The sequence below is a fragment of the Medicago truncatula genome, chromosome 8 (assembly GCF_003473485.1).
Source record: "Medicago truncatula cultivar Jemalong A17 chromosome 8, MtrunA17r5.0-ANR, whole genome shotgun sequence".
In the NCBI taxonomy this organism is placed as follows: Eukaryota; Viridiplantae; Streptophyta; class Magnoliopsida; order Fabales; family Fabaceae; genus Medicago; species Medicago truncatula.
In genome coordinates this window covers 9,725,510-9,749,195 of record NC_053049.1, presented here as the reverse complement: position 1 = coordinate 9,749,195, position 23,686 = coordinate 9,725,510, and the positions used below count along the sequence as shown (strand labels likewise).

Here is a 23,686-nt window from a genome sequence, read left to right as displayed (position 1 = left end):
AAATAGTTAATAAAAAACGGTGAGGTAGCACTAAACCAAGCAATACTAAAAAAAATTATATGCATTGGCGTAACGAAAAACAGACAGACAGACATAAAATATTACTTTAAACGTTAATGTGTGTGTGTGTGTATTCGCGAGATTGAAGAAAGAAAATAAAAATATTAGGTATCATTAAATGACAGCGTGAATAAAAATATTTGTGAGGTGGTGATGATTAAACAATATTGAAATTAAATATATAAGTGATTAAAGATAATAAAAATCTTTTGAAAAAAAGATAATAAAATTAAATGGAATTGTTTAAAAAAATAAAATAAAATAAAGTTAAATGAAAAGAAAACATATTGAAATATAATATTAAAAAATAAAAGAAAAGGTTCCCAGCGTAAGTTGAAAAGAGGTGCTTGTGAAATATATTGTCGAGAAGTTGTTTTTTAAAGTAGCATTCAACAACTTTTGACCAAAGTTCATTCCATTCAATTCTATGCATTAAAAAATGTTCTCTTTCTAGTAAGTACTTAATTGATATTGTGTTTGACCTAACTTCTCTTTAAAAATGTAGAGAAGTAAAAAAAAATCGGGTCAAACGGTATCTTAATCTTCCACAATGGCAGTGTAGAAGCAACTGAATTTGGGAGAAAAAAATTGTAAAATAGTTAAAAATAAAAATATTGGAAAATAGTTAAAAGTTTTTAAAAATATAAAAATTGGAAAATAGTTAAAAAAATCGGCGAGGCACTCAACCAAGCAACACTAAAAAAAATTATATGCATCAGCGTAACAAAAACACAGACAGACTGACATAAAATATTACTCTAAACGTTAATGTGTATGTAAATATTTGGTATCATTAAATGACAGTGTGAATAAAAATATTTGTGAGGTTCTGATGATTAAACAATATTGAAATTAAAATAATTGATAGTGTGTTTGACCTAACTTCTCCTTAAAAATATAGAGAATTTGGAAAAAAGTCGGGTCAAGCGATACCTTACTCTCCCATAACGGCAATTTAGAAGCAACTGAATTTGGGTGAAAAAATTGAAAAATAGTTAAAAAAATAAAAAATATAAAAAATATAAAATAATTAAAAAAAAATGGTGAATGACAAAATAGGAAATTCACCCTAAAAATGATGAGGTGGCACTAACCACACCCCATCAATAGAAAATTACTAAAATGCCTCTTATAGTGGCAAAAGGGTAAAATCCTAGGAACTTATCTTTATAATATAGTAAGTAGATAAAACTAACAATATCTATTTAGAAAAGTTGAGTTTGATGATATCTTAAGGTCTCAATTGAATCTATATCAAACCGGCTAGAAACATAGTTATTTGGAAGAACTCATCATCTATTTCATTTTTTTTTTTGTCAAGATCTATTTCATTTAATCTTTTTCAAATATAGCAAAAATAATTATTATAAGTCTTTGCAAAAAACTGATTTATACCCATGTAAAATGAAAATATTTTAAAGGGTTAAATGACTTTTACCCCCTGTCATATGAGCGCCTTTTGGTTTACCTCCCTACGGAAAAAAAACTTGGAGATTCCCCCTTGCATTAAAAGATTCTTTAATTTTCACCCCTAAACATGTATGATTGTACAAATTAGCTTAGTTGACATGATGAGTTGGCTTTTTATTTTATTTTTCCATTTATTTATTTTCCACCTACATTTTTTTTTATTAATTAACAATTACATTAAAAAAAATTCAAAACATCATATCTTCATCTTCTTCCTCATTATCTCATTCTTCTATCATCAATTTTCCAGATTTTTTTTTTCTTACTCTCTTACTCCACCTCCCTTCAATCTCTTTGCTTCCATGAGACTTAAACTCCAAATCAATTAAACATACAAGAACAGCACAACAAAGCCAACATAACAGAAACACAATACAACATCTTTTTCCCAATAAAAACAAACTCCCAACAAATCTCCTTTCCTTTCCTCTCAAATCAAAGCAACAACAACAATCCACAGTAAGCACAACAACAACAACGCGAGCATCAAACCCAGAAAACAAATCAGCTTGAATCCAACCCTTCTTCTATTTGAATTCTGTTCCAATCAGCTTGAATCAAACCCAGAAAGAGAAGGTGGGAGATAAGAGAAGGAAGAACAGAAACATAGAAGAGAAAGGTGGGAAAGAAGAGAAGAAAAAAGAAAAAGAAAAAAAAAAGGAAGAAAGAGAGAGAGAGAGAGAGAGGAAATTTAAATGGAAAAAACAAAAATAGAAAAGAATTTTTGTAAAAAAAAAAATAGAAGGAAGAATAAATAAGGATGAGATCTGGAGAAGAGAATGAAGAACAATGAGGGAAAAAGAGAGAAGGTGATACCCGCTGAAGAAGAAGATAAAGGAAAATAATTGAATTTTTTAATTTATCATTAAGGGTATTTTTGGTATTTCACATTTTTAACATACTTTTAAAAATAAAAAATATGATGTGTCAATGCCACTTCACTCACTACACAGTCAGCGTGCTACATCAACTCATTAATCCAGTCAGATGACATTAGGGTTGAAAATCAAATAATCTTCATTTTATAAGGGGGAATTTCAAAGTTTATTTTTGTTAGGGGGGTATACCAAAAGACCCCCAAATGGCAGGGGGGTAAAAGTCTATTAACCCTATTTTAAAAATGTTCTTTATCAATTTTCTCCTCATTTGGCCAATTTGATCCTATGTGGCACGTGTTCGGGTGTAAGTGTTGACTACCTGGCATATCTAACTCATTTCTTCAATTTAGAAACAAAAACAAATTATATGAAACCATAATTACTTAATCTAATTTTAATTTCAATTATTTGCTCAACAATCTTTCATCTTTATCTTCGATCTTCATCTTCAACCATAAGAATACTCACATAAACCAAATCCATAAATTGATCCAAAAATTCAGAAATTCACACAAATCCAAATCTCAAATTTCATCATCTCACAAACATTAGATTTGTTCTCAAACAACAAGGATAAGTAAATAAAAGTTTGTTCCTTTGTTTACGAAAATATCCAGATCTGACACAAAGGTAGAGTGATTGAAAATGCTTATGAGCAAAGAGGAATAAGAGGATAAAAACACACCACCAATCAAGAGAAGCACAAAACCTCTAGAATTGAACACAATTAACTTGCAAAATTCAAACACCACCTTTAGCAAGATACCTTGAGTGTCACACCCAATCTTCCTCCCACAACCACTTCCTCCGTCTATTTTCCTTCTCCCTCTTAAATAATGTAATGGTAATGACAAAAATCTCGAACGACTACGAGACAATGTTGAATATAAAGGATAACAAAACGACAAATAATTTTCTTTCCTTTTCTTTTTTACTTGTCATCAACATTACATTCCACTTTTGTGTGTGTATTTCACAAAGCCTCCTTCCCTAACATAATTTCAACCATATCAAGAATGAATGCTTTCTTATTTATAGACTTGAGGAAAACTCATTGTATATCATTTTAGGTTTAGGTGCATTTTTCAAAAAGAACATTTTTTTTGCTTAAAGGGGTTAGCTAGTTATCACTTACTCACATACGGCCTTGATCATATTCATAAATCATACACAAAAGTGAATGCATATATTAATGCAAAATCAATATGGATGTTGGGTCTTTATTATGAACAGTGTCCCCGATATGGATGTCAGGTTCCTCTTTTGTTTAGGTATTTTTCCTTCAATCATTTGTATGTTCCCGACCTCCTTCATTGTGGATAGATGTGGATATGACTTAGAAGATAAGTTACATTTGCGGTGGACCTGTTATCCTTGTTGAGTACCGACACCAATTTTCATCGACGAAATTTTGGGGAAGCATTTTATATTTGGGGACCCTAAGGGTTTCATCTGATTCTTGCCGAATGCGATATCAGACTCTCTTGAGGAGGCTCCTCCCTATGGGGATCAAGTTTGTAATCCCCGTCGTTGCTCCTTCGTAATGTGCGAGTGTGTCCTTTGATCAATCAAGGTTAGTCTCTCTATTTCGTCTTTCGAGACGCGATATTTGAATCTCCTTAAAGGGCTCGTAGGTCGAGAGAACATTTGCAGACATTCTCAAGGGGTCGTTGGCAAACTCGGGGGCGAAGTGGTTACCGAGTGTTATGCCCTTATGACACATGTTAAGAATTCCAATAATAAAAATAATGTGTGTTAATTTATTGTTCAAAATATTTAATATTAATTTATTCAATAAAATCTGACGATAAATGAAATATTTAACATGTGCCTTAAAAGCACAAGTTACTCCCTCCGTCCCTCAATACTTGACCTACTTGACCATTTCACACAGATTAAGAAAAGTGTAAAGATGAAAGAAAGATAATGATATTTTTACTGAATTGTCCTTGTTAATTATTTTGAAACCTTCACTTTTAAGTAATGATTACTTTCTTTGTTTCACTACAAACTTTTACATTGAGACCACAAAAAATATTTATAAGAGGTAAATTTGTCAAATTCTGCTTAGAAATTTGAGAAGGTCAAGTATTATGGGACAAATATTTTTTTTAAATAGGTCAAGTATTGAGGGACGGAGGGAGTAACATTTATTTTCTAAAAAAAAGAAAGAACTAATAGCGTTCCTTTTACAACAAGAAGCAATAATAGTAGATAGATTTAAACAAACGCTATTTGAAAACCTCCGAATTTTTATTTTCTCTTTACTTTCTTTCCCTCTCCAAAAACACACGCATATTTTCTGATCCGTTATATATTTCACACTCACTCCATTTTTCAAACCCTAATCGCACATTCACCATGGAATGGAACCAACAAACTCTTCAATTCCTCTCCGAATGCTTCCTCCACACTCTCTCTCCTCTCCCTGAACCCCGCCGCCATGCCGAATCCTCTCTCTCCTCCGCCTCCTCCCAACCTAACTTCGCCCTCGCCGTCCTCCGTCTCGTCGCTGAACCCTCAATCTCCGATCAGATCCGTCAAGCCGCCGCCGTCAACTTCAAAAACCACCTCCGTCTTCGTTGGTCCGCCGAAGATAACCCAATCCTTGATTCCGAAAAGGAACAAATCAAAACCCTAATCGTACCTCTCATGCTCTCTGCCACCAACAAAATCCAATCTCAGCTCTCCGAAGCTCTAGCCATCATCGGGAATCACGATTTCCCCAAATCATGGCCCTCGCTTCTTCCAGAGCTCGTTGCTAGTCTTCAAAAAGGTTCTCAGACTTCCGATTACGCTTCAATCAATGGTATTCTCAGTACCGCGAATTCGATTTTTAAGAAATTTCGTTTTCAGTATAAAACTAATGATTTATTGCTTGATTTGAAGTATTGTTTGGATAATTTTGCTGCTCCTTTGCTTGAGATTTTTCTCAAAACTGCGTCCTTGGTTGACGCCGCAGCTGCACAGCAGCCGCCACCACCACCGGAAACTCTTAAACCGCTTTTCGAGTCACAGAAATTGTGTTGTAGGATATTTTTTTCACTGAATTTTCAAGAGTTGCCTGAGTTTTTTGAGGATCATATGAATGAATGGATGGGTGAATTTAGGAAATATTTGACTACTAGTTATCCTTCTCTTGAGGGGAGTAGTGATGGTCTTGCTCTTGTGGATGAGCTTCGGGCTGCGGTTTGTGAGAATATTAATCTGTACATGGAGAAGAATGAGGAGGAGTTTAAGGTTTTTTTGAATGATTTTGCACTTGCTGTGTGGACTTTGTTAGGGAATGTGTCGCAGTCGACTAGTCGTGACCAGCTTGCGGTTACGGCGATTAAGTTTTTGACGACGGTTAGTACGAGTGTTCATCATAGTTTGTTTGCTGCCGATGGGATTATTCCGCAGATTTGTCAGGGGATTGTGATTCCAAATGTGAGGTTGAGGGAGGATGATGAGGAGTTGTTTGAGATGAATCATATTGAGTATATTAGGAGGGATATGGAAGGTAGTGATCTTGATACGCGGAGGAGGATTGCTTGTGAGTTGCTTAAGGGTATTGCTACGCGTTATGGAGATGCTGTAAGAAGCATTGTTTCTGCGCAAGTACAGAGTTTGTTGAGCTCTTTTAATGCAAATCCGGTGGCGAATTGGAAGGACAAGGATTGTGCGATATATTTGGTGGTCTCTCTATCAACAAAGAAGGCTGCAACCGGTTATGTCTCCACAGATCTTGTTGATGTTCAAAGCTTTTTTGAATCTGTGATTGTCCCTGAGTTGCAAAAGGCAGATGTGAATGAGTATCCAATGCTTAAGGCAGGTGCACTCAAGTTCTTTACTATGTTCCGATCTCAAATATCGAAAGAAGTAGCGTTGAGGTTTTTACCTGATTTGGTTCGTTTCCTTGCTGCGGAGTCAAATGTTGTTCATTCTTATGCTGCTAGCTGTATTGAGAAACTCTTAATAGTAAAGGACGAGGGTGGCAGGCTACGTTATGGTTCAGCAGATATCGCTCCAGTTTTCTCAATGCTGATGAACAATCTTTTCAGTGCCTTTAAACTCCCAGAGTCTGAAGAGAATCAGTATGTAATGAAATGTATTATGAGAGTTCTTGGTGTTGCAGATATACAACTTGATGTTGCTCGAATTTGCATTGAGGGGTTGGGGTCGATTCTTTCTGAAGTTTGCAGAAATCCAAAAAACCCCACCTTCAACCATTATCTCTTTGAGTCAGTAGCCGGTCTTGTGAAGCGGGCTTCTGAGAGGGACCCAACTCTTGTGTCTGTTTTTGAAACAAGCCTTTTCCCTAGGCTTGAAATAATACTGTCCAATGATGTAACTGAATTTTTCCCATACGCATTTCAGTTGCTTTCTCTGCTTGTTGAGTTAAACAGACCACCCATCCCACCAATCTACATGCAGATATTTGAGATTCTTTTGTCACCTGATTCTTGGAAAAGAAGCGCAAGCGTTCCTGCCCTTGTGCGTCTACTCCAGGCCTTCCTTCAAAAGGCACCAAATGAAATCAGCCAAGGGGATAGACTGACCAAAGTACTTGGCATATTTGACACGCTAATACAGGCATCAAGCACTTCTGATCAAGGATTTTACGTGCTTAACACAGTCATTGAAAGTCTTCAGTATGATGTTATTACGCCTTATGTTTCTCACATTTGGGCTGCTATTTTTAGAGAGCTCCAGAGAAAGCGGTCAGTAAAGCTCCTCAAGTCTCTCTTGATATTCAGTTCACTGTTTCTGGTTAAGCATGGTTCTGCAAATCTAGTTAATACTATGAATGCCGTCCAGCCTGATATATTTAGTGCGATTTTGACCCAGTTCTGGATTCCGAATCTTAAGCTGATTACTGGAACTATAGAGCTCAAACTGACTGCAGTTGCTTCAACCAGACTCATTTGTGAGTCTCCCGTACTTCTGGATCCTGCAGCTTCTGCATCCTGGGGTAAAATGGTGGACAGTATTGTGACACTTCTTTCTCGGCAAGAACAAGACAGGGTTGAGGAGGAACCTGACATGCCAGATATTGCAGAAAATGTAGGATATACTGCCACCTTCGTCCAGCTTTACAATGCTGGAAGGAACCAAGAAGACCCCCTTCCAGATATTAATGATCCCCGGGAATTTTTTGTTTCTTCATTGGCCCAGCTTTGTGCACAGTTCCCTGGGAGGTTCCCTCAAGTCATCACTGCAAATGTTGATCCTGTGAATCAGACAGCATTGCTTCAACTTTGCACCACTTACAACCGAGCATTAGTTTGAGTAAGTTGGTACTTGACTTATTTTCTTCTGTTTTGAATGTGCCTATTGGTTTTCTGTCCATGACTTTTCCTTAATCTACCCTTAATATATTTAAAGATACATAACATTGTCGATTTTTTTCAAACCAGCTGTTATTTTATTCTGTATTCATCTCAGTTCTTTTATTCTGTATTCATCTCAGTTCTTTTGGACAAAATACCAATCAAGCTTTATATATTGTTGACCCTTTTAGCTGTGGGTATTTTGGTTTTATGTTACTGTTGTAATATTTATCTGCTTTATTGGTAGCAACTAGCAAGGGATTACGGTTCATACAAAAAATTTATTCCCTTTTTTGTCTATTCATATCTGTGTTTGTTATGCTGCAATGTGAGGCACTAAAATTTGCAAGAACAGATATTTCTTGGCACGTCTCTTTTGTTCCTCTTGGTTCGATGGAATACTCATTTCCATGTTGCATTTTATACGGGGAGTCATCTAGAAGATCTAAAATTTTGTTATTTGATTATTATGGATTTCTCATTGAACTTAAGGAATTTTTCTTATTGATGCTAGAATGAAATATTGTGAAAGGACCGTATCACTGTAATCATGTATTCTCAATTCATTATTGCCCTTCATTGACTTCCATAGTGTGGATTCATTTTGTGAAAATACACGAACTAGCCTGGATGTTTATTAGTATTTAAATGTAAATCTGTTATGTGCTTTTCCCATTCTTTTTAACTTAATGCTCCATCAATCTTTATATAATATCACCGGCTGCACAGTTGTTTCTCTACTTCCAATAAATAGCTTGTATATGTGATTAAGTTTTTTCTTGGTTGGAGGTGAGAAAGATAATAAACTGTTTGGTTTGTGAGAAAGAGAAAATAATGTTTTTTCATCTTTCTCCTTTTGTTTGGTGGGTAGTAAGTGAGAAGAGAGAAATTATCTTACTTTTAAAAAGACTTATATATGCTTCTGAAGGGCATGAATGAAAAATGCACAACTTACTCTTCTCTTCTCATGTTTGGAGTGAAAAAAAATCATGTTACTTTTAGGTCATGATTATTGAGTTAAACATGTGATCTCTAATCAGGCATTTATTTTAATTCTCAGGATCTGTGCTGGGATGGGATTGAGCACTGTTTGGATCCTCAGCCTTTTGCAACATTTGAGTGGTTTATCATCCTCTGCCTACTGTCGAGTATACTTCTGCATTCCAACATAGAGATTTTAACAACTATTATCATCCAATTTTTGCCGGTGTCGTGATTTTATGGTAGTGATGAACCGAGATTTACTGTTATTCTCATTTTGAATTCTGTAGGCATGTGTTTGAGGTGCCATTTGGTCTATTGGGATTTTAGTGTAAATTTTTTTCATGGCCCCCTCCCCAATTTCCTGCATTTCCGCTTGTTGAGCATGCATGCCTTTGAGCAAATGGTAGTGATTGTCTTCTGTCAATTTTATGTGAACTTGCATATTTAAGTAAATGTCAGAAGGGTTGTTAATGGAGATTCCATGTTTAATTTTAGTCGGTTTAAAAATATTGTTATTATTTGGGTGTTTTGCATGCTGTCCTTCACTTAAAAAAAAATTCATTATTTTCTCAAATCCACATTTTTCTCAAAATTTGTTGTAATCAACAGTAGTGTATTTTGAGTGAAGAGTAGTGTAAAAAGCAATTATATTCATGCTTCTAAGTTCTCTTCAAAGTATTGCCTTTTTGTATATTATTTTCATTTATTGCAAAAAAAAAAAAACTACAAAAGCAATACATTATGGGTTAGTCTCTGGAGAGTAGTGTTAGAAGTACACTAGGTTTAGTTTTCTGAATTATGGGTTAGTGGGGTTGGATATACACTAGGTTTAGTTTTCTAAATTATGGGTTTAGCATGTGTCTGTAGCATGACATATTTGTCTCCTACTTGTTTTGAAGAGTTTAATAGTGAAATTCACACGTCATTGTATATTACTAATTAATTTAGCTACTTTTTTAACCAGCTGAAAGTCTATTTTAAAAGTCTAAAGAGGGATTTGATTAGGGAAACTATACCCCCTCTCATTGTCTCTAATAATGATGCCAAACTGAGCAGATAGTCCACAAAAAAGTCAGAGTGCCCCTTATTAGCTAGTTAGATATCCCCCTAATTGGCTTCTCTTCATACATGCCAGACCTATGTTTTTGTCAGGTTTTTTAAGACAACTTAAGACTTTCGAAGCAAGTTGAGCTGTTTGCATGTGAAATTGATGCTATTACTTTTTCCACCCTATGAGCTTCTCCCGTGCCCTATTCGGATTCTAAAATCCAAAAAAATTTAACGTGTTTTTGAGATTTTTATGGAGTGTTTGTGTCGTCCGAACTCTAATCCAAATTGCGTGTGAGAAATCAATAGGGTCTGAAAAGAAGGAGCTGACATTGACTCATGTCTAGATTCTAGGCTGCAAAGCCAATTTAATCACCAAGTGCAAAACCCAGTTTCAAACATGTTGTAATTTAACCTAGCACCCATGGTCTTGATCATGAGTATCCTTAAGATAAACCATACAACGTTTTTTAATTTGAATCTCCCGTCTTAGAATGACACAGACGGGTAGCCTTGTTCCTCCCAGGTGAAAGGAACGTTGACACTTGTATTTTTTGGCAAACATGTTATATGGAACCTATCTAGAACAAGTTTTACAAATCTACTCATAATTTGCACCATAGAAAGAAACTGAATTTTTTCTTCTTGTGGTTCAAGACATGGTTGTTGGTATGATCGGCAAGACCATCAAACACTTTGACACATTTATTTTGCCAAAATCTAAAACTGTTGATGTCTTCGATTGTCCATGAATCTCTTGCTCCACTCAATTCGACAGTTTGATAATATTGGGCGAAATATGAGAGCTCTGCACACATTTTTTTCTCTTAGAACTTTCACTTAAAACTTGTCCATGTTACATTTCTTAACAAACAAGTTAGCTGATATTGTTAAAAAGCTACATGTGATTTTATTTCCACTCCCATGATTTTTTTAAAAATGCTCCTATCTCAATTGACCCATCAAGATGAGGAAAAAATACCTTTTTTTCCCCGGATTTACCCAGCTAGGCGTGAGAAAAAGCTGCATCTTGGCTAGTCCGAATTGATAAATCGAGATTGGTGTGGTTTAAGAAAACAGTTGGGGGTGTTTAAGAGTAGCTTTCAACAGCTGGGGGGATCCATCACCCTCACCCAATAACTCCAAGCCCAATATTTATTATAAATCTGATTTCATTAGAGAAGTTATGTTCCCACCCACCATGTTGCTTAAAACTGAGAAAAAAAGTCTATCAGAATGTAGTTTTAGTGTTCAAAATAGGATCCCGGCAAAAGATAGTTTCCGATTGGTGACGCGCGGAGGCTCATTCGTTTCATTATAAGAAGGGTTTTAAGGCATAGTTTACAGCATACTGTGCGGTGTGGTGGGTGTGTAAAAAAATGTTTTTATTTTTTATTTTTAAGGTGTGTGTAAAAAAGATACTAAATCAGACTATAATAAATTGAATAAGACCGAAATAAACAAGTTAGATCAGACCAGGCTAAATCAAATTTGTCCATGCCTAAGGATCCATACCAAACTAATCTATAACTACATAATATATAGCTATTCAATTTCTTTATAAAAATATTAATCACATAAATGCAAGTAAGAGATGAGTATTGAAAAAAAGTATATATTCTTAAAAGTTACAATCATGTGAATGTGAGTACAACTACTGTTTAGGGTTAAAAACAAATTGTTCTATTATCTTATCTATTTAATATTAGTGTCCATACTTGTTGGATCCCTAGTAATTAAATATTAGTCATATATTGTTCTATTCGAAAATTGCTTTAGTTACATTTGCGTATGATTCTGCAATGTAAGTACAATCAAGAGAGGTTGGATCTAGCTGAAGAGGTTAGACTCTCACAACATATTGAATCAAAACTCACATTTTCATTAGGAGAAAGACACATAATTAGTGACAATGCTTCGTAATAAAATTATCTTCAATGTAGAAAGCATATGAAAACAAAAAAAAAATAGAACAAAAAATGCAAAGCCTTAAGAAATGAAAATGACTATTTATCAAGGAGATGTTATCTAGTTGATATTTTATTCATAAAAAATTGCACGATACAAGTTCATTTCTGAAAAAACTCTTATTATTATGCAATAATTTAGTAATCTTGTTCTCTAAATTAAAAAATTTAAAAGGAAAAAGTAAAGAAAATGTCTATTTTTTAAAATCAACCCCACGTTTAGACATCTAATTCCCTAAAAAATTTAAGTAATGTTTTGAGCTCTTATTGAATTTAATAACCACATACTTTCTCAAAAGACGACATTAATCAAACATCTTAGCCTTTGAGCTGAAATATAATAGAACTTGTGCTTTTAAAAAAGTTTTATGAAGGTGAAGTTATCAAATGGAAAGAAAGAAATAATGGGCCCCAAAATTTCATTCTTAAAATTAATTAAGTTTTGCTAAGTGCTAATCCACCTACCCTCCCATGGGAGCATGGGTGGAGTGCTCATATAATAACCCAATTTCCAAAAATTGTCTTAACATGTTTTTTAATTGAACCCTTACATCAAATGCACTAAAAACCAATGAACCAAACCTCAATTAACACAAAAAAATAATAATAAAAAATAAACTAATGTAAAAAAGAAAGTGAAAGTTACTTCAAAAAAATGTGACCTAACCTAAGAATAAATGTGCTTATGTGGTGTTTCAACTTTCATCATGTGTGATTTTGTACGGTTTGAGGAAACAAAGAAACATAAACTGAATTGGTCTCTACACATGGGGTGTACATTTAAGTCACTTGCCCCACAAAAACTGCACTCCTACTTTCTTAATGTACCTAACCTAGCTAAAGGCAAGTCATAAGAAAATGGGAAAGGGTCAACTCTCTCCATCTCTCTCTAGAGTTATAAAGATGAGAGAGAAGGAAAAAGGGTTTCATAAATAATCCAATCCAAAGTAATGGTCGGAGGAATTTGACAAGATTCTACAAAGATACTAGCTTTATGCCAAAATTTTAAAACTAATCAATAGGGAATGGAATCATTTATGTTAAGTCAAGTCATGTCATAGGACAACATTATATAGCTAATTAAACAAAAAAAATTGTTACCAAATGATCCAATCTCTAATTTCTGATTAATATTGGAGGGATCATATCCCTAATCTTAATGGAATCTAAAGATCGGCTGAATAAAATTATATGATGCTAGTATATGATAAGGTTAATATTTCTTTTCCTAGGAATGGTAAAAACTATTTGTACAATTATTATAAATAAAAGCCATAAAAAATACACAGACATTAAATTAATAGAGAACATATCTCTTGAGATGGAGCAAAGGTCATTTCATATCCTAATCATAAAAAAATGAAGCAATAGTTGGCACCCTACTAATTAATGTTCACACTATTAATTAAATTCCACTTCAATGGATATAGTACAATGTTGCTAAAAAAATGGATATGGTACTATGAAATTGTGCTGAGTGCATTAGAGAAGGGGTATGAGCCAGAAGGTTCAGCCTTTCCCACCAATGCCACTACAATAATTTCCCCACAGAAAGTATCCCCAATGTTATTGGTCTGTCCTCTAGCACAGTTTGTGTCCTATGTTATTATTTTATCAAACATTGTGGAAGCATAAAATTGATTATTGACAATTTACATCAGACACTGATAGAAAGAGAGATTTTCTTGAGGACACATAATGATTATAATTATTTATTTAACTTGAGCACTCTCAAGACTGTTCTTTGAGGCTGCCCATGAGGTTTTGGTCAAAATTGATATATATATATATATATATATATATATATATATATATATATATATATATATATATATATATGGTATTTATTCTTTTAAAAAATTAAAACAAGCATATGTAATAAATACAATTTTTTTTATAAAATGCTACCTTTCTAAACTTTTTAAACAACATCCTTTAGCTTCTGAAGCACAAACGCTTGTTATGAAAAATATATTGACGATTTATGAAGCAGCGTAATGATAAGCTATAAGCATTCCTAAATCTAAATTTTTATAGTACAGTTGTTGATAAGCAAGTGCGAGGAAGTGGTAACACACTCACTTCCTTTGAGAGATCTTGGTAAGTCCATAGTGGTGACGGACCCTAACTTATCAAATTTTAATGCAAATGTTATTCATGATATGCAAGATTTAGGGATTATCAGTGCTCCTATTGCAGCCCAACAAGCTATGAATTTCTAAAGTGATTTCTGGGCTAATATGTCTCAGAATGAAGAGATCGATGATTTGGTTCATCATCAATTCCAGTTGGTGGTTCCAAGAAAAAAGAAGAAGTCAAAGCCGGTGACTGAGGCTAGCAAAGGGTTCAAGGTTGGTTCTTCCAACCGATCGCCTCACTAGTTTTTAAGGGATTGCGGTCCCTCTTGCTTTTAGTTCGCTCTATCTCTTTTGGTCTTTCTTTTTGTTGTTTCTTGGAGGGTTTCGGTTTATGTCCCCCTTCTTTTTTTGTACTTTTATCTTTCTTTTAATATAATTAGGGTGGAGCAGCGGAGACCCCTCTGCCCCCCATGATTTTTTGCTTAAAAAAAACATTTATTTAATGGGTTTTTCTATCATGATAAGAAGTTTAAAGTAGTAACTTTGACTTGGAACTTATGTTTTTTATATTAAATATGTAACTTTTAATAAATAATTGTTGGTTTTCAATAAAAAATTACTACTTTTAGTTGTCTTAACATGCACAATATTGCACATGTTAGACAAACCAATAAACTTAAAAAATGAAAAGTTTCTTGTAATTGAAACAACATGAAGTACAAAGTTTAACTTAGTTGAGCCTATTCCACTTACATATAAAGTACTTTGACTTCGTTAATGTTGTAACCATGCAGTTCATGTTACAAACCACACGCGTACATTTGGCTTAAGGGTCATTAAAGTAGAAAAAAAGTAATGAATCTTTTTTATTTTTTGTTTTATTCTTTTGCCATTATAAAAATAATAATGAAGAGTCTAATCTCGAATATGAATTTTACTAATGATTCTGATCTAACTACTTTTATTATTAGGTGTTGAGTATTGACCGTATCGCATGGATGAATATACAAGTTTTTCTATTTTTGTATTTGTTTGTACGGAAATTTGTATATGTGATTCTCTTTTTTTTTAGTGATATATGTGATTCTCTATGTGTGCCGGTAAAATTTCTATAGATATGCCTATCATTACAATAAAATAATATGTTAATTAAAAATAAAATCACCCTAATTATAACTATATTGGCAGTACTCATTTTTATATAATTTTTAAAATTTAACAGTTGTACAGGAAAAAAAAAATGAACTTATAAAATATAGTTGTTGATAAGTTAAACTTTTAACCTTTTCATGGTTGAAAACGAAAAATGGTGTTTTGTCTTTTGTTCTTTAACTGTGGTACTGGTGGCATAGTCCGATTGATTATTTGAGATTTGTTACCTGGTTTTGAGTTTTTTTTTTTGTTTTCTTAGTTTGATTTTTTTTTTTATATGAAAGTTCTCATGTTGTTTATCTCGATACTTTAATTTTCAAACACAACTTGTGTTGGTTAAGACGCATGGACAGTTTTAATATATTTCATAGGTTTTTTTTTTTTAAAAAAATCTTAAAAAATATTCCATCTCTTACAAGAATATAAATCATTGGTCATATATAATTACTTCCTTGTTATATTTTAGATTATTAGCATTATTTCTAGCATTCTTTCTTGAGTAAAAATATTATTTCCAAGGAGATGCCTAATTAAAGATATGATACCTACTTCAAATCTAAGAAAGACTTAACAAAGTTTATTATAATCAACTGGACACATTTTCTAATAACATATTTCACCTTTTTTATGGAACATTCACTTGGTTTATGAGCAGTAATGTGAACGATTAATATATATCAATAAAATACATAGTCATGCATGGCATCTACTTTGCGAAAGTTTGATAAATTAAAACTAACGGAGAATATATTCCATAAGATTAAAGGTGCAACTAAGTAGCTTAAGTGTTAACTTAAGAGGAAATGTGTATATTTTGATATCCTTTTTAACATTGCATGACCATGGCGTAATGAAAATACTGTAGCAAACTTGACTAGTGTTCTTCTTTTATTACTGTTAAATAATAAAATCAGCTGCATAATTTGTTGGGAGCTAGATGATGCTTTTTGGCATAGAAAAGGGCAAGAAGCAATTAAGTTAATGTGATTAAAGATCCTATATATAAGTCCAAGTTTTTTTTTCAACGTTGATTTCCTCATCTTCGATCTATTTTGGATGACAACTAATGAAAATCAACACACACACACACACACACACACACACACACACACATATATATATATATATATATATATATATATATATATATATATATATTAAATAAATAGATAAATAACTGTGGTTATATACATACACTAAGGAAATAGTAAATTGTGGCATTTAAAAAGTAAACCCTGTTTTTTTTAATGAGAAAAAAAAAGTTAATGGGAGTTCTACAGAAGAATTTTTTATCGAACGTGGGATACGACAGGGTGATCCACTTTCACCGTTTCTCTTTTTACTGGCAGCAGAATGTTTTAATGTGCTTATGTTGTCTATATTGGAAGCAGGGCTGTTTCATGGTTACAAAGTGGGACATGGAGGTGACTTGTGTTTATCGCACCTTCAATTTGCTGATGATGCATTAGTAATTGGTGAGAAGAGTTGGTTGAATGTGCAGTTATGCGGGATATGCTGTTAATTTTTGAGAAACTATCGGGTTTACGAGTTAATTTCCACAAGAGTTTGTTAACAGGAATTAATGTGTTTGGTTCTTGATTGTTTGAGGCCGCGTTGCATATGAATTGTCGTGTCGGTGCCTTTCCTTTTGTGTACTTGGGGTTGCCTATCAAAGGAGATTCGCGTAAACTAGACTTTTGGAGACCGATTTTGAACAATATTAAATCTAGATTGTCGAACTGGAAAAGCAAATTCTTGTTGTCTGGCGGCCGTCTAATTCTCCTCAAATATGTCCTGTCATCGCTACCAGTTTATTTTCTTTCCTTCTTCAAGGCCCCCACATGTATAATCTCTTCCATAGAATCTAATTTTTTTTTTTTAAATATGGGTGGTGGCCGGTGAGGATGTTAGAAAAATGGTTTGGGTTGATTGGGACACTGTTTGTTTACCGAAGGAGGAGGGTGGGTTAGGCGTTAGGAGATTGATGGAATTTAATGTCGCCATGCTAGGGAAATGGTGCCGGCGGATGTTGATGGACAAGGAGAGTTTATGGTATCAAGTCTTAAAGGCGAGGTACGGGGAGAAAGGGGGTGGTTGAAGGAGGGTGGGAATGATAGCTCGGTTTGGTGGAGGATGTTGTCAGGTATTCCATGTGGTGTAGGTTTGGGGGTGGAGAGTTGGTTTGATGACAATGTTCGAAGGGTGGTGGGTGGAGGGAGGAATACTTACTTCTGGTTAGATAATTGGGTTGGGGGAGCACCTTTAAAAGTGCAATTTCCCCGCCTTTTTTATCTGACTCTAGATAAGGGGACTTCAGTGAGGGAGATGGAGGAGAGAGCGTGGACAATTGATGGTGGTGCCTGGGTGTGGAGGAGTCTGTTGCAGAGTGTGCGGCTTTGCTGTCTGACATTGTTTTGCAGGACACTATTATTGACAGGTGGAGATGGGTTCTCGATCTTATCAAAGGTTACTCTGTCAAAGGGACCTATCAGTATCTTACATCTTCAGATTCTCTTGTGGACCGGGGCACTTTTCACATGTTGTGGCTGAAGCAAGTTCCGCTAAAGGTTTCACTGTTTGTTTGGCGACTCTTTCGAAAATTGCCAACAAAAGATAATTTGCTTCGTAGAAGGGTACTTCATCATGAGGACAACAACTGTGTTGGAGGTTGTGGCAGTCTGAAGACGGCGGTTCACCTCATTTTGCGCTGTAACATCTTTGGCGGCTTGTGGCATCTCATTTATAAGTGGGCTGGTATCACTTTCATATCACCTCACTTGGTTACTGATCATTTCCGCCACTTTGGTCATTAGGCGGGTTTGCCGTGGTATACACAAATTTATCTTTAAGTTATTTGGCACTCTACTGTTTGGGTCATTTGGAAGGAGCGAAACAACAAGATTTTTAAAAACAAAGCTCAGGATTTGATTAAGTTATTAGATTATGTCAAGTTTATGTATTTTTCTTGGTTAAAAGCTAAGCTGCTCTCTACTGCTTTCAGTTACAATGACTGATGGTGGAACCCTTTATTATGTATGGGTATTAGAGAGTAGTTTATTTTGGTTTCTTTTTGTCTGTCATTGAGCTTTATGACAGCAGGTTATTAACTTTGTACTCCCTCCATTCCTTTTCTTTTGATGTTTTAACTCTTGACACAAGTTTTAGGGAGTAATTAAAGTATATAAACATTTGTGTTTTTTTTTACTTAAATGTCATTATTTATCATTAAATTCACATGTGATAAACCAAATGTCACAACTACTTTAATAGTTTATTGTGTTTTTCAACAAGGATAAACTTGAGAAAGCAATAATAAATTCAGTAAAACATCAAAAGTTTTGAAATATACATGAAGTTCTAAAACATCAAAAGAAAAGGAATGGAGGGAGTATTTGTTTTCGATGGTTGTTCTTGGCACATCTTGTGCTAGTTGAACCATTTTTGATTAGTAATATTTCATTTTGACTTTAAAAAAAAAAAAAAAAAACAGATCAGAGAAGGAAAAAGTAAAATTGGTCACCAAATTTACGTTGGCTTAAATGCTCTTTTGGTCCCTTAACTATTTAATTGGTATCGCTTTGGTCCCTTAACTAAAAAAAAGATTCTTTGAGGATTTTAAGTTTTTTTTTAGTCTCGTTTTGGTCCCTTTTGTTAGGTTTCCGTTAGGGTTTTTAAAAAAAGTTAACTCCTGGACACGTGTCACCTTGTCATTGGCTCTGAGTTTTTTTTTTTTTTACAAAAAAATTATTATTTTTTTAAAATCCCAAAGCCAATGACAAAGTGACACGTGTCCCAGAGTTAACACGTGTCACCTTGTCAATGGTTTTGGGAATTTTTTACAAAAAAATAAAATATATATATTTAAAAAAAAATTAATTTTTTTTTATAAAAAATTTTTGTAAAAAAAAAAAACTCAGAGCCAATGACAAGGTGACACGTGTCCACACTTAACGTTTTTTATTAAAACTAACGGAAACCTAACATAAGGGACCAAAACGAGACTTAAAAAAAACTTAAAATCCTCAAACAATCTTTTTTTTAGTTAAGGGACCAAAACGATACCAATTAAATAGTTAAGGGACCAAAAAAACATTTAAGTCATTTACGTTCCTTAACATTTAACGATATAATTAGGTGCAATTAAGTTGGAATAGAATGCAAAAGATCCACCGTTGAGCCTGATTAGAGGTAAAATGGTTAAGCTCATAGTCTACTACTATAGTGTTGAGTTATGCAGTGACAGACTTGATATTGAATGGATTGATTTTGCCTTAAAATCAACTTGAATGTAAAGCCATCAATTTGATGCCAAACATCGGTTGTAGAGACAAAAATTCCAAATTCAAATTTTAGTTATAATCAATTTTGAAGAGAAAAAAAATCAATCATATTTGGCAAACTCAATTTTCTCTTCTTCAAAAGTGGAAACAAACATACACTATGAATGTATTAGAAAACACAAGAAAGATGGGTTTAATTGTCTTGGCCATTTTTTTTCCTTTCCATTTGACATGTGTTTGGTTGAACCATAGTCTTCTTTCAAAATCATTTTAACACAAAGATAAATTTTTACTAAATCATTTAACTTCAATTTGAAGCGATTAATTAAAAGAGAAATGATATTTGTACAACCACTTTCTCACAATTTTTTGACAATTTTCTCTCTCATACTCACATTATCCTTTTATTCTCTCTTTTCCTCTTTCTCTCTCCATTGATTTTGACCAATAAAAAAAGAGAAAAAAGAAATTGTCACAAAAGTTATCTCATATAGCTGTTCAAATAATAATACTCTAATTAAAATCCAAAATTAAACAATAACAACTCGCGCAAAGTAAGTAAAAAGAGCAAGGGAAGAGAGAATTACACGATTCATTTATACTCACTCACTATATTCAATCGATAACTAGTCTAGTTCGCCTCTAACATGGTGATTTTGTCTTCCCCATGCGAATGACTTAATCCATTAATAATTATTATTTGTCCAGCCTCTTCAAACACTGGCAATATTAATATTTTACATCTTCAAGTTGAGTATTCTTAGCTAGCCTCTCTACACCAAGTATTCTCTAAGCCTCTTTAAGCTAAGTATTCATACTTTTCCTTTAGAGGTTCAATAGTTTTAGCTAGCATCTATAGACCAAGTTTTCTTTAAGTCTCTTTAGACTGATTATTCTCAAAGTCTCTCCATGTTTGTCTTTAAGTCACTACTGAGCAAATCACAATAATGAGTTTGTATCTGAGTGATACAAAGTCGGAGATCAAAGATTTACTCTCATTAAAATATACTACAACTCTTTCATATATCAAAATGAGTGTTTGACGACACCCTGATAGATTTACATCAATATAAAACGACTTTCAACCGAGAGAAGTTACAATGAAGTTCTAGATCGATCTTTGCCCTTTGCATTTTTTTCAAACACAATATGATTTAATGAACTTTGCCCTTTGCATTTCTTTACTCTCTTTCATGAATGTTCCGTAGAACATCTCATTTTACCATTTGCCAAATGATATTTTACTTGCTTTAATTTGGTTTCTCTTATATCATTAGTTATATAAATGGTGCATTTTTTTAGGTTAGCATGATATTGATGCAAAATTTCAACTACCATTAACAAAGATTAATCTCAGGGAATTAATGGGAGAAACAAGATAGCTTTCCCTTTTTAACTTGATTTTTTCTCACACAAGGTAGATTTCCCCTAAGGGGATTTTTTTTTCTTCATACGCATGAGCCATATTTCAAACTCCTGACCACATGCTTAAGAAGCAAGTCATTTACCACTTGAACCAATTTACTATTTGTTATGTATAAATGGTACATTTCTATTTGGGTGTGTTGTTAATTTTTGGATGTTCAATAAATAACTAAAAACGTATTTAACATAGTATAAAAATACATAATTTATGTCCCGTGAGCATAGCTCAGTTGGTAGGACAATACATTATTATATATAGGGGCCGAGGTTCGAACTCCGGACACCCCACTTATTTACTTTATAAGGTGAATTATACACTAGGCTACCTGACAAAAAAAAAACAACATAATTTATAATTAATTCTTATAAAAAAAATACGGTGACCAATGAGTTGAGGCGAATAAATTGCACTAGGCTAAAGTGAATGAGTAAATAGTCAATTAACCCCCTGAAATTGTAAGTTTCATCAATTACCCCCTTGAAATTAACAAAACTTCAACTACCCCCCTGAAATTTTACAACGTTAATCAATTTACCCCCTCCGTCAAATTTTTCTGTTACTAAACATGACGTTTTGCAAATACCCCCTGAAGTTTTGCACTTATGTGCAAAATGCCCCCCAAACTTAAAAATTTATATTATTTTTTCTTAAAGACAAACAATTAACGTTTAAATATTAAAGCTAACTATTAATTTTGGAGTTTGGAAAAACTACATTCATATATACATCAAAATAGGAAAAAATGTGTATTTTTAAAGTGACAATAATGATTATTTCTAATAGACAAATTATTATTTTTAGGGGTTTATAGACAAATTAATAATCAGTTTTAAATTTATATTTTCTCCTTCACCATCTTAGTCTTTTAACTCCTCCAACTCAGTTTAACAATTTGTTCAAACAATTTAAACTACACAACCCCAAATATTTTCATATGATTTGTTCTTGTTTACACACTTTATAGAAAACTTCATTCTAACTTCTTGTTTGTGCTTTAGGCAGGGACAATCATTCATCGTATACAATCTAACTCACACCACAATACTATCAGACGACATATCATATATATCATATTAAGTTATATTCATGTAAAAAAGACACAAATCATCAGCAAATGAAATATGTGATCGGTATGTATAGAGGAACACTTATTGATAAATGTCAAACATTTAGACATATATTTCTTCACCTATGAAATTAATCCACAAATCATTCAATTATTGTTACTTTAAAAAATACATATTTTTCCCCATTTTGATGTATATATGCATATAGTTTTCCCAGATTCAAAAATTAATAATTAGTTTTAATATTTAACTATTAATTATTTGTCTTTAAGAAAAAAATATTTAAATTTTTAAATTTGGGGGGCAGTTTGCACATAAGTGCAAAACTTCAGGGGGAATATTTGCAAAACGTCATGTTCTCTAACAGAAAAATTTGACGGAGGGGTAAATTGATTAACATTGTGAAATTTCGAAGGTAATTGAAATTTTGTTAATTTCAAAAGGATAATTGACGAAACTTACAATTTCAATAGGGATAATTGCCTATTTACTCTAAAGTGAATACATAGAACATGGGAGAAAAAGAAAGAAAAAGTGTAATGTAAAAGTGAAATAAGCATCGTGAAAGTGCAAATAATGTAAATATTTCTGTTGAGTTGACTAATATGTAAATCTTTTCATTATAAACATAATAAAATGAGTTATTGACAATTAAAAAGTTATTCAACATTGTGTATATATAAGGATTATACATTAATTCCTTAAAAAAAAGATTATGCATTATTTGATTTTTTATTGTTTTTTTTTCTTTTAACATATCATTAGTTTTTTTTTCTTCAAGTAGCATAGTGACTAGAGCTCACACATTTTAAATGTGAAGAAGTGGTGTCCGAGGTTTGAATTCCAACCACAGCGTATAAATTACCAATATCTCTATCAACTGAGCTAAGCTCATAAAGATACATATCACTAGTTATTAATAGGTTTTGTATCAAATCTCAGTGGTTAATAAAAAATAATTGGGTATTTGATATTGTATAAACATGCATTATTTGTAACTATTTCCTATAAAATAAAAATACAGTACCCAATAATGAGTCGAGAAGAATAAATTGCACTAAGCTAAAGTGAATACATAGACTATAGGATTAGACTCTATAGAGAGAGAGAGAAAAAAGTGTAATGTAAAAGTGAAAGCATCGTGAGAGTGTAAATAAAGCAAGGTCTTATTAACGAATGCCCCGGACGCTCTTTAAACATTCTAAATTTAATAATTATTTTTTAAAAAAGTCAACTATTATGACTTTCAATACATTTAATACACAACTTTTCATTAAAAATTTATCATTTAAAATATTTAAAAAGTGTCTCGAAACACTCGTTAACATTTTCCATAAAATAAATATCTTTGTTGAGTTGACTAATATGCAAATCTTTCATTATAAACACCATAAAAAGAGAGTAATTGAGAATTAAAAAGTTATCCAACATTGTGTGTATATAAGGATTATGCATTATTTGTTTGTTTTTTTTTTTTTTTTTTTTTTATTGTTTGTTTTCCTTTCTTTTAGGCTATAATTAGTTATGAACGATGTTTTTTCATTTGGTAATAAGCTGTCTTTTTCTATAAAGTGTCAAATATGTTATTTAATAAAAAAAATAGATAAAATTATATAATTCGTTCTTTAATTTAATTTTAGATAACATTTTAGTCTTTTATTTTTTATTTTGTTTTGATTTAGTCATTTATCTTATAAAATATCAACATAGTTGTTCTTTTTAATAAAAAAAGATCAAAATTTCCAAAACAAATCATCAAAAAACTCATCAAACTCGTAAAGAAATCCAAATTTTCATTGTACATACCAAAAAATTCAAATTTCATTGAAAAAATCTCATAAAAAGTTAAAAAATATTGTCATTTTATAACATAAAAAATTAAATCATGATAAAAAAAAAAAAAGATACTCCCTCGTCCCATAATAAATGAGCCATTTGCAAAAAAGTATTGTCTTAGAAAAATTG

The 23,686-nt window shown here is 32.7% G+C and overlaps 1 protein-coding gene across 1 annotated transcript; it reads left to right on the top strand.

The window, feature by feature from the left end:
- The first annotated feature begins 4,638 nt into the window (after nucleotides 1-4,638).
- Nucleotides 4,639-9,222, top strand: LOC25500667 (exportin-2). Its single transcript, XM_013589151.3, has 2 exons — nucleotides 4,639-7,679; nucleotides 8,781-9,222. Exon 1 carries the CDS (start codon nucleotides 4,770-4,772, stop codon nucleotides 7,677-7,679), a length of 2,910 nt encoding a protein of 969 aa, XP_013444605.1. The 5' UTR covers nucleotides 4,639-4,769; the 3' UTR covers nucleotides 8,781-9,222.
- The last annotated feature ends 14,464 nt before the right edge of the window (nucleotides 9,223-23,686 follow it).